Raw genomic sequence first — 12,033 nt, 5'->3', positions numbered from 1 at the left:
CATGAAGGACCAAATATATAGAGATTGATTATCACTTTATTTGAGAAACAATACAAAAGGGGTAGGTGCGTCTGAACATGTTAACACTACACTACAACACGCCAACATTTTAACAAAGAGCATGGGGAAAACACAGCATGAGTTTCTATCGGGCAAACTGGGAATTCCCTGTTCTCATTACACTGTTTGAGGGGGAGTATTGTAGGAGTCATGTAATCACTAACACATGTTTACTAGATTAATTAGCTAGTTGTTGATAGTTAGTTTAGTTAGCTAATCTGTTAGCATTAATTAGTCATTGTAAGATATAGATTAGTCAGTTACATCTATATATCAATGTACATGTACATACACTGATTCGTTCATTTTCAATGTAGAAAAAATATCACCATTTTATCTCATCCACAATACATACAATATCAGATCAATATGTAAATTATTCACAATGTGTGATGTATTCGAATTGGAAAAAGGGAAAAGGGAAAAAAAATAGAGAGACAGAATGAGCGAAATTCTGAGCCTGGCTCAACAACCCTCTATAAGCTCATATTAAATAACATCAACAACATGATAGGACTGAGAATCGTAAATAGACAATTGCTCTTCGGACTTACGGCCACAGTTGTTCTTAATGGCCGTTAGCCCATCTGGGAAAACATCAGCACCAAGCCAATTCTCGACTGTAAACAACTGCTGGTTGCATCGTTTGTGCTCTGCTGTAGAGGTAACTTCAACGTAATTACAGTACCATCCAGGGTGTTGGCCTGTACCATCTGAAGTCAAGTTCATTTTACAGATTGGACCATTCAAACATGGACCACGACCCGTAAACATATCCAAATTGTCCCTTTCAAAGTAGTCGTAACCTTCGCCCATAAGCCCACCCCATGCTTGTAGATTGTTGATTCTAAGTCCATATCCATCCGCATCATAGAGAGTTAAGATTATTTTGGAGTCAGTTCCAGACCCAAAGAATTGCCCTGTCCGAACGTAAACTGAGTATACACAATTTGATTCCTGCATCAATTACCCATCAATTCAACAATAACACAAGGGTATTGTAGTATACTCATTTTAGTTAATCACAGTTGTCCCAAATTAGTTGTGCAACTTATTAAATCAAAGAATCATTACTCTTACAATTAATTCTTTTTGAAAATATTTACATTTGTTTAACTAGTATAATTTCCATGAAGTTTTTTAAGAGGTGAATTAGCATACCTTCTTATTTATGATTTCTTAGTATAAGTGTAAAATGAAAAATGATCAACTAATATGAGACACAGGAGTAGCAAGTCAAGAATTTGAATTTTGGATTAAGAATGTATATATAAGGTTAGAATTAGACATTGACTTACAGAGCTAGAAATAGAAGAAACGGAGATGGACAAGAGAAGGATCATGACATAGAACCAGAATTGGTTAATTTGTGCTACTCCCATGGCTACTTGAACTCTCCTTAAGTCTAGTTATGTTGTTTAATTGTTAGAGAAAATGTGAGGAAAAAAGGGGAATGCTTTTTAGACAGATAGGAGTGATATAGTATGATAGTTTAATTTATAGATTGTATCACAAGGGACAATAGTATCATATTGAGAGTTTTAGGGTCAAAAAATATGGCACTAGTCCTAGTGGAAGAATAAATTTTAGTAAAAATACTATAACTAGTGGCGGCTAACTCGATTTGCAAGGTAAAATTATTGACTTCATTCCATTATAATGTGCGCACTTTCCTCTTTATCCTAAAAATGTATATAGAAGCCGCCATGAGAGAGAAACATGCATGCATGCACCATTCTATTATATTGATCATTTGTTGATTAAAAGGCACTATGTGCTACAAAGTAAAACAAAAACAAAAAAAATATACTATATTTGTAAAGATATATTAGTAAATAAACATGACAACTTGGTGATTGCAAATAAAATATTTGACCTTTATATATATATATATATATATATCGGAAAAACGAATTCAAATACATCATGATTGACACTACTTGCCATTCATATACCCACCAAGATGCTACTTTTCAATTTCTAAAAAAAATAATCTCAACGGTATCAAAGGTAAAGTTTATAAATTTTAAACACTTGATTGACATTTGTTCTTTGGCTATTTACTAAAAATGTACATGGTCATATCAGCAATATTATAATTTTAAAAAAAGGGAAAATGCATAAACACCTTCCAATCTATGTTCAAAATTTAAAGTCACACTTATACTATATTAAGATAACATTCTATTATCACGAATTTACTTTATAAATAATTTTTTTATCCATATTTGATCTACATGGTACTATCAACCAGATAACTTGAAAAAATTATCATCCGCAAATCATGTATATATACTACTCGCAGAATGGTGGAGGTAGCCGCCCATGACTCATATTTTCTTAATTTATTTTCATCCAATTTGCACTTCAAGCTAAGAGCCGCCATGAATCACATTTCTTACTTAATTCATCCACTTAATTCCAATACCATATAATATAATAATATTCTCCCCTCCAGACATTGATCCATCAATATAAATAAACTATAGGTATATTACCATACAATCACTCCTACTATCTTTACATCATATTTTCCTTTATCCTCTCACTTAATTTTCAGCTAGAGAAAGAAACAACTAGTAATTAACTATAGAAAGAAGGAGAACAAAAGAACCAGCCATGGGAGTAGCTCAAGCTAACCAAATGTGGTTACATCTCATGATCATCCTCTTCTCCTTCTCCATCTCCATTTCTTCTATTTCTGGAGCTGTAAGACACCCTTCTCTAGTTTGAAATGACATAATAATAGATAAATATGCCGTTTAAGTTAGCTTTACCTTGCATTTATGTCTTTCTACTTTGATTGTAGACAAACAGACACTTCAATAAGCATAAATATGTGTCTATAGCGTATTACGGGTGAATTTGCATCCTGCTACATGATGTCCTACGTGTATTATGTCTAGTTAATAAACGTATTTATACACTACAATAAAAATAATTATTCGCGGTATTTAATTCTTAATTGCCGCTAAAAATATATTTTTAGTGGCAATTGTCACTCGTTGCATATGACCCTAAAGCCTTTAGCGACATTGGTTCTAATGACACTTAACTAATGCCCGTAAGGACTTTAGCACTCTTTATTAGTGTCAATATTTGATGCCGCTAAAAGTTGTTTTTGTTGTAGTGATATATGATGACTTTCTATATTCATCGTCTCTAATTCTGAAGGTAACATGCTAATTCTAAATTATATATTTCTTCGCTGCAATTTATATAATGTAGTTTGATTGAGTACAAAGTTAAAGAAATAAGAAAACTTTTGTAATGTCCCAAAATTATTCTTAAAGAGACTAAATCTTTATGGACCCAACTTCGATAGAATATCTTTAGTGGCACTGAATATATATTTGATAAATAAAGAAATACATTGTTTCTTTTTTAAACTCGTTAAAGAAATATGTCATATAAATTTGGATAGAGGGAGTATGCAGATATATTTTGCATAAGCTGATTTGGTAGGAAATTGATGATGAATGCAGGAATCAAATTGTATATATACAGCTTATGTCCGTACTGGGCCATTCGTAGAGGATGCAACTGACTCAAAAATTATCTTAACTCTGTATGATGCAAGTGGATCTGGAATTAGAATCAACAACCTAGTGGCTTGGGGTGGGCTAATGGGCAATGGTTACAACTACTTTGAAAGGGATAGCAGGGATATGTTCAGTGGTAAAGGCCCATGCTTGTCTGGCCCTATTTGCAAAATGGTGTTAACTTCAGATGGTACAGGAAGAAATCATGAATGGTACTGTAACTACGTTGAAGTCACATCAACAGGAGACCACAAACAATGCAGCCAACAATTGTTCAATGTGGATCAATGGCTTAGCACCAATCGTTCACCATATCAGCTCTCGGCCACCAGGAACAACTGTAGGCGTTTGTCGGATGAGGAACAGTCGCTTTACCTTACTGAATCAAATAATGTTGTTGATGTGTAATTTGAGAATCGCTTCTCTATCTTTTCAATTTTATGTTATCTAATCATGTATGTTCTACCTTTGATCCAATTTTCAATGTTCTTCGCTTCTAATGTAACTTTGTGAGTTGCTTCTAGCATGTCAACATTTTTCAATAGATTCATCCTAGATCCCAACTACTGATCATGACTACTATAATATATGGGGAACCCCTAAGCGATACATGGCTGCAATAGAAGGCTTCCCTGGTATCCAAGGTCACAATACAAGTCATTCTCCCTCCATTTCGGAACCACTATGGCCAGAAGCCACCCACTATAAATAGCAAAAACTGGCAATAAGGTCGTCTACATGCCCAAACTTCCATCTCTTCCAAAAGTTAGGCACTCAAGCAATTTATAAAAAATAAAATCAAAGGCATACAAGCAATGCCATCATTTAGGAACCATTGGAAAACAAGAATAATAGTCAACATTTGAAAAACCGTAGGAATAAAAATATATGTCCAACAAAAGAACTAGGAATAACTGTCAACCAAATTCCTCAAGAAGTAATAACAAGATGCGCATGCACATCAATCTAAGTTTACAACAGATTCTGCACTAACTTGTTTGTTCTCGTCAATAAGACTGAGAAATCTCATTGTCCTGGATCTTCCGTTTATCCTCAATTCGGCAACTTTAGCTTCCAATTCTTCAATCTGGATCTTCACCAACTCGTTCTTCTTCTTCAGCAACTCGATCCCCATTGTATTAAGCAGGACGTACGCCTTTATCAGCTGATTTTCTTCCTCAAGCTTCAACTTTAGGTCTATATTTTCCCTTTTCAGTACTCCAAGTACACCACTGTAAAATTTCACAGTGTTGTCTATTTCATCAAGCTTATGCTTTAGGAACCAAATTTCAAGTTTCCTCGCTTCACACACAAATTTGTGAGTTGCTTCTAACATGTCAATTCTCATCAATAGATAATCTTTTTCACGCCTCAATGAAGCTATCATTTGCCTCTGATCAAGATCCTTCGCCATAGTTTAACCTTTATAATTGACATGAGAATGAAGAAAGTTATTTTGGAACTAAATATAAACTTCAAATGATTAAATACAACTACACAACTATAGCTATTATTTATAAACACGATTTCTAATAACTCACTCAATGATAGAGTAAGCGGGTAAGTAAGGTACATAAGTTATTATAAGTCATTATTTAATTATTTTGAATAAAATTATTGGCAGCTAGGTTTTTCCTATGTAGCATGATGTGATAAAAATAAAGAGTATGATTAGATCTATTAATGGTGAATCTATCATAAGTTTATAGAATAGTAAACATTTATTTTCAAGAAGTCTTGTAAAGCTTTGCTTGATTAGAAATAAAGTGAATAATCTTAACAATATAATGTAAAATAAATTGTAATTAGTGTTTTTATCTACAAAGATGTCTTATAGTTTTCTCCATATTTTCCTTAAATCTTTTAGATTTTCTTTTGTTTACAAAACTTCAAGCACAAAGTTCATAGTATCACATATATTCGATATACAAATTAGGGTATTAAAAATGATAATCTCACTAAAAAATTAAGAGAAAGCATACCTGATGAGAAGAGCTTAGTGAGAGCGTTAGTTGAAAATTTGGTTGCCTCCTTGTCCTAGCCGTCACTGGTAATGAAAAGTGTAGAGAATATGTGTAACCCTAATGAATGGAGGATCCATTTATAGAAGTCTAGGAATAATCTGGTACGTCCATCATAATGTGACATATAAATGTTATTTTTTATTTAAAAAAAATTATGGGCTTTACTTTATAACGGGGCACAGATAAATTAATAAAGATGTATAACATTCTCTCATTGGCCCAATGACAATATAATGTATAAGAAATTGTCATTAGTGTTTTTATCTACAAAGATGTCTTATAGTTTTCTCCATATTTTCCTTAAATCTTTTAGATTTTTTTTTGTTTACAAAACTTCAAGCACAAAGTTCATAGTATCACATATATTCGATATACAAATTAGGGTCTTAAAAATGATAATCTCACTAAAAAATTCAGAGAAAGCATACCTGATGAGAAGAGCTTAGCGAGAGCGTTAGTTGAAAATTTGGTTGCCTCCTTTTCCTAGCCATCACTAGTAATAGAAAAGTGTAGAGAATATGTGTAACCCTAATGAATGGAGGATCCATTTATAAAAGTCTAGGAATAATCTGGTACGTCCATCATGATGTGACAAATAAATGTTATTTTTTATTAAAAAATATTATGGGCTTTACTTTATAACGGGGCAGAGATAAATTAATAAAGAAGTATAACATTCTCTCATTGGCCCAATGACAACATAACAGATATATTTAATATAATATATAGGGAGCTCTAATATATCTTAAATGCACATAAAATAAATCTGTTTATAAAAAGGGGAAATTGTAGCACATTTATAAATGTATGTATCTTTTTATGTCATGACCCTCAACAGTCATAAGGTGATTCCACACTAAACAACATAGTGGTAGAATCAAAGTCTAACTCGATAAAAACCCAACACCAATTAACATAAGAAAAATAAATCATAAATAAAGGAAATAGTGGATCTACTAAGAAATTATTACTTTGTCACGATCGGAATCTAGACCCCAGACGAGACCGGCGTCGTTGACCTCTCAGAGGTCGCAAACAAGCCTACTTACGTCATTCTTACTTTACATAGATTAATTTTTTTAGCGGAAAATTTGAAATTTTTGATTTCCTTAATCATACTTGTTAAACATTCTTTATATTTCGTAATCGTTCATCATCAACCATCTAACATTTAAGAGATAAGTAACTGAAAGAAATAATTCATTAAATATTAATTGTATATGGGCCAAAATAGCACCAATACAAAGTCTGAACCAAAACAAGAAAGAAACGCTAGAATGTAAAACAGTATCATCCTCGAAAGCATGAGGACCTACCAAACTCCGGATGAATGCTGACGTCCGGATAGCTTCAACAACGTCCACCTGTGCCTGCACCTAAAAGTAGATGTTTGTATGGAATTAGTACACACTTGTACTAAGTATGGGTATATGCAAGCACACACCAGGGACATGCATGAGGAAGAAGAGCTCTTTCCTAACAACATGATGTTTGGAAGTCAAGTCAGTGGACTTGATAAAATGAGATTAGGAAAGTTATGCCATGAGAGTGACATGCATCATTATAATCATCGTATTGCATACAACACATAACATCTTCATATAGCACATAACATAAAACACATAGTTTCTTTCATACTATTAATTCATATACCATGAGACCTTATTATCATAGACTTAACCTTAAGACTTTCCAAAATAAGGGCTCAACATATGAGAGCTCAACTAGGGAGCCTTCTTTAGCAAACACAGAGTCTGCTTCATTCATTCATACGTATTTCATTTCAATTCACTCATAGGCCAGTGCGAACACCAGCTATACCTAGGATGTAGTTTAAGACTTTCATCGGGTTTGCTATGCAATGATCAAGAATAACCTAATGTCATTACTTGAATCTAGCTCACCTCTTGATTATCCTATCCTAACACCTTCGGTATCCTTCATTTCTTTATATGATTCATTTGAGGCTGGCCTCATTCATTCATTGGGAACTTTAACTTTAACCGACATAGATCATGTGAGCATCATGAAATCCAGTGTCTCCCCCACACCGAAAAGAGGTGGAATCACCGGCCAAAGCGATTCAATAACATGCTAGCGTATATGGGAATTTAACCCTACCAGATCCCTATAGTGGCAATATAGGTTCAAAGACTAGGAGATGTATGGAGACCCATACCCGGCAAGTCGGACAGTCTCATATCATGAGAGTTACGTGAACCTCCGCCCTTCCCAAAAGAAGGCATCATCGCTCATAGCTAGCCTATCGGTGCTCGGTATAAAGTTCCATTACATTCAACTCATACATCATGGAAGTTGGCTTCTAGTATGAGGACATCATAGCTCAATAGATGATTTCTCATCTCATCATTAGTATTAAGTGTTTTAAACTCAATATTTTCATTAGAGTGTTCATGAGACTGGTCTCTTCATTATCTTACACTCTCATTGCTAAGTACGTATTGGTAACATTTACTTAGGCTCATTTGAGATTGCTCTCATCATATACATTAGCCTCACATCATGATTGCCACCACATTCTTCATTTCATTACGTATATCTTAGGTTCACTTATTTTTGAACGTATGTTAAACTTATGTGTCTATACATACAAGCCACGGGGCTTCATTTATAATTCGTTAAATGATTCTTCTTTTCCTAAGATTATGTATTACAAGACTTATGTATCTTGTATATATATATATATATATCAAGATCTAAACTTTTGATCTAAGTAGATGGCGTTATCCTTGAATATTTTACTCACATATGACTTATGTATCAATACGGAGGTTTGGGCACGGGAACCCAAATCTTGAATTATTTGGATATCATTTTTATTTTTCATTGATTTTATTTCTAACATTTATAACTTTAGAACTCTAAATTAAATCTCAACATTTTCATGACATAATAAATTTTCTATTTTAATTAGAATTCTAAAGTAAATTTCAATCATTTACATGAAATAATAATTTTCTAATTTAATTAGAATTCTAATTTAAATCTCAATATTTACATAAAAGAATTAATATTCTATTTTAATTAGAATTCTAAATTAAATCTCAATATTTACATAAGAGAATTAATTTTCCAACTTTAATTAGAATTTTAATTTATTATTATTATTATTATTTTTAATTAAATTCGTTTGAATAGGGAGGTGGTGGGTTCGAACCCCCACAACCTCACCTTTATTCCCTTAATATTTTTACTCCCCACTTCAGCTCTGAGGTCGTGGGTTTGATCCCCACGCCTCGCATCCCTTTTTATTCTTTTTTTTTGTTGCGAACGGGGGTCGTGGGTTCGATCCCCGCCCCCAACATTCCCTTTTATTATTTTTTTTCTTTTTCGCGAATGGGGGTCGTGGGTTCGATCCGCGCCCCCAACATTCCTTTTTTTTTTTTCGCGAATGGGGGTTGTGGGTTCGATCCCCGCCCCCAGCATTCCCCCTTTTTTTTTTGTAAAGGCAGCTGCAGGGAGGTCCTGGGTTCGATCCCTGCAGGCCTCAAAACTTTTTTTTTTATTTCTTTGACATCTAAAAATTTCCAGATTCTTTTAAAGCCTATTTCTAAGTTCTGGAAATTTATTCCACGCTTTTTCTGCACTTTTTTCATCAAATTTTACATTAGTTCTTAGGGAGATTTCATGGTTCATTCAATTCACTATGCTTCGTCAAAATGAACATCACATTGTACACCCATTACACACATAAAATACATGATAAATAAACAACTTATACACCCCAAAACAATGCCTAAAACACTGCCCTATACACACCCATACATCAACTTTTCCGGTCATGTTTTGATGATCATTATCATGATTTCCTGCACACGGACACATTCATATTTAATTTAACCACATCATTCATGCAAAAATCTAGCAGCACAACATACCCATCCTACAAATTCGTTAGGGAGCTAAGGACAAGGACATACCAAGGGGAACAACCTTAGTTTCAAGAGTTTAAGAAACGTTTGAAAGAAAGTACTCTTGGAGAAAGAATTCCATGAGAGAAACCCATACCTTTATTGATGATCAAACGAAGAATTCGCTAATCAAAATTCTCTCCAAAAGTCAGTCCAAGTTACTCCAACGTCCACACCACTCAACGAATAACTCCTCTTCGCCTTAATATTTTTTTATTGCTTTGTTTTTCTTAAAATGTTATGTGAGTTCTTCAAGCATGAAGAATTGTTGATATTTGGCAGAAATAATGTGAGGAAGATGGAGAACGTGAGAGAGAGAGAGTTAAGAAGCGTGAGAGAGAGAGAACTATTAGGATTAGGAGACTAATTAAAGAATTAGTCAAATAAAATTTAAAATAAATAAATACAAATCTGTTTTTGATTGATTTATTTATTTATTCATTTAAAACGCGAAAGGACCATTATGCCCTTAAATACCTATTTATTCTTATTTATATAAATTTTTTTGAATTGTTACATTATCCCCCCCCTTAGGAATATTCGTCCCCGAATGACACTACCATTACACATCATAATGCCAATCAGATCATAACTTAATTGTTATTTACAATCAGCTAATAGCAACAAAATACGAAGAGATAAGGAACTATAGTCTTACGAGTAGGAAGCCTAACCTCAAGAGTTGAAAAGATCGGGATATCGGGATCTCATGTCGGCCTCAGCCTCCCACGTAGCACCCTCCACAAGATGATTTCTCCACAATACCTTCACTGTGGCAATCTCCTTGTTCCTCAGCCGCTTGACCTGTCTGTCTAAGATCTCAATAGGTATTTCCTCATAGGACAAATCTTCACCAACCCCCAAACCTTCTACAGGTAGGATTGATGCTGGATCACCTAGGCACTTCTTTAACATAGAGACAAGAAAGACTGATGAACAGAAGATAGCTCCGCCAGCAATGCTAACTCATAGGCAACCTCACCCACACGCTGTAGGATCTCATATGGCCCTACATACCTCGGACTCAGCTTCCCTTTTCTACCAAATCTCATCACCCCTTTCATAGGAGATATATTCAAGTAGACCTGGTCACCAACGTTAAATTCTAAGGGTCGCTTTCTGTTGTTTGCATATAATTTTTGTCGGTTGTAAGCAGTAGACAACCTGTCCCTAATCATTCTAAATTTCTCCAAGGCCTCATGAATGATCTCTGGACCCAAAATAGATGACTCTCCAACCTCGAACCACCCAACTGGAGATCTACACCTCCTACCATACAATGCCTCAAACGATGCCATCCCAATGCTGGAGTGATAGCTATTATTATACGAGAACTCTATCAAAGGTAGATGGTCATCCCAATTACCTCTAAAGTCAATCACACACGCTCTCAACATGTCCTCCAATGTCTTAATAGTGCGCTCTGCCTTCCCATCTTTCTGGGGATGAAAAGCAGTGCTAAGTTTCACTTGCGTGCCTAAGCTTTTCTGGAAAGATCTCCAAAAATGCGAAGTAAACTGAGCTCCTCTATCTGAAATAATAGACAAGGGAATCCCATGCCATCTCACAATCTCATCAATGTAGAGTCTCGTGTAATCCTCGGCCCTGTAAGTAGACTTCACAGGGATAAAGTGGGCAGACTTAGTCAATCTGTCCACAATAACCCATATAGAGTCATGTTGCCTCCTAGTCCTCGGAAGACCAACTACGAAGACCATATTAATGGCCTCCCATTTCCAAGTCGGAACCTCAATAATCAGAGATAGACCACCAGGCTTAAGATGTTCTTCCTTAATCTGAGATAGACCACCAGGCTTAAGATGCTCTGCCTTAACCTGCTGACAATTAGGACACTTAGCCACATAGTCTGCAATATCCTTCTTCATGCCATCCCACCAACAAATCTTCTTAAGATCATGATACATTTTTGTGAAACCTGGATGTATGGAATATCTTGAACCGTGGGCCTCTGTAACAATCCTGGTCCGTAAATCATCTACATCTGGTACGCACAACCGGTTCTGGTATCTAAGTATGCCATCATCTCCCAAAGCGAAAGACTCGTTCATTTTTAACAACACTGAGTACTTTATCTCCATCAACACAGGATCAGGATGCTGACCCTTTTTGACTTCCACTATCAGGGATGATTCAGAACTAGGGTGAACTGAAACACCTCCACTAGTAGAGTCAACCAACCGCACACCCAGTCTGGCCAGTCGGTGTACCTCTTTCACTAGCTCCTTCTTCTCATCCTCCACGTGGGCTGTACTCCCCATGCTCATCCTGCTCAAAGCATCAGCCCCAACATTAGCCTTACCTGGATGGTAGTGCACATTCATGTCACAATCCTTCAGCAACTCCAACCATCTGCGTTGACGTAGATTCATCTCCCTCTGCGTGAACACATACTGGAGACTCTTATGATTCGTGAACACATCCACATGTACTCCATACAGATAATGCCTCCACAGC

At 35.2% G+C, this 12,033-nt stretch overlaps 2 protein-coding genes across 2 annotated transcripts; one reads left to right on the top strand and one right to left on the bottom strand.

Annotated features, from left to right (window-relative positions):
• Positions 1-365: 365 nt before the first annotated feature.
• LOC101267006 (PLAT domain-containing protein 3) lies at positions 366-1,708 on the bottom strand. Its single transcript, XM_004235214.5, has 2 exons — positions 1,359-1,708; positions 366-1,017 (listed from the first exon to the last, which is right to left on the bottom strand). The coding sequence occupies exons 1-2, from the start codon at positions 1,440-1,442 to the stop codon at positions 550-552; spliced, it is 552 nt and encodes a 183-aa protein (XP_004235262.1). The 5' UTR covers positions 1,443-1,708; the 3' UTR covers positions 366-549.
• A 673-nt stretch (positions 1,709-2,381) lies between these two features.
• On the top strand, positions 2,382-4,125 carry LOC101266493 (PLAT domain-containing protein 3). The gene is made up of 2 exons (XM_004235212.5): positions 2,382-2,769; positions 3,546-4,125. The coding sequence occupies exons 1-2, from the start codon at positions 2,680-2,682 to the stop codon at positions 4,008-4,010; spliced, it is 555 nt and encodes a 184-aa protein (XP_004235260.2). The 5' UTR covers positions 2,382-2,679; the 3' UTR covers positions 4,011-4,125.
• The last annotated feature ends 7,908 nt before the right edge of the window (positions 4,126-12,033 follow it).

The sequence above is a fragment of the Solanum lycopersicum genome, chromosome 3 (genome assembly GCF_036512215.1).
Source record: "Solanum lycopersicum chromosome 3, SLM_r2.1".
Lineage (NCBI taxonomy): Eukaryota > Viridiplantae > Streptophyta > Magnoliopsida > Solanales > Solanaceae > Solanum > Solanum lycopersicum.
Note: the sequence above shows the minus strand (reverse complement) of the source record. Positions and strands in the feature narration are given on the sequence as shown.

Coding starts and splice junctions, on each gene's coding strand:
- LOC101267006 (XM_004235214.5), bottom strand. CDS start 1,442: ATGGGAGTAGCACAAATTAACCAATTCTGGTTCTATGTCATGATCCTT. Junction 1,018..1,358: donor TTTCTTCTATTTCTAGCTCT/GTAAGTCAATGT, acceptor TAATTGATGCAG/GAATCAAATTGTGTATACTC.
- LOC101266493 (XM_004235212.5), top strand. CDS start 2,680: ATGGGAGTAGCTCAAGCTAACCAAATGTGGTTACATCTCATGATCATC. Junction 2,770..3,545: donor TTTCTTCTATTTCTGGAGCT/GTAAGACACCCT, acceptor TGATGAATGCAG/GAATCAAATTGTATATATAC.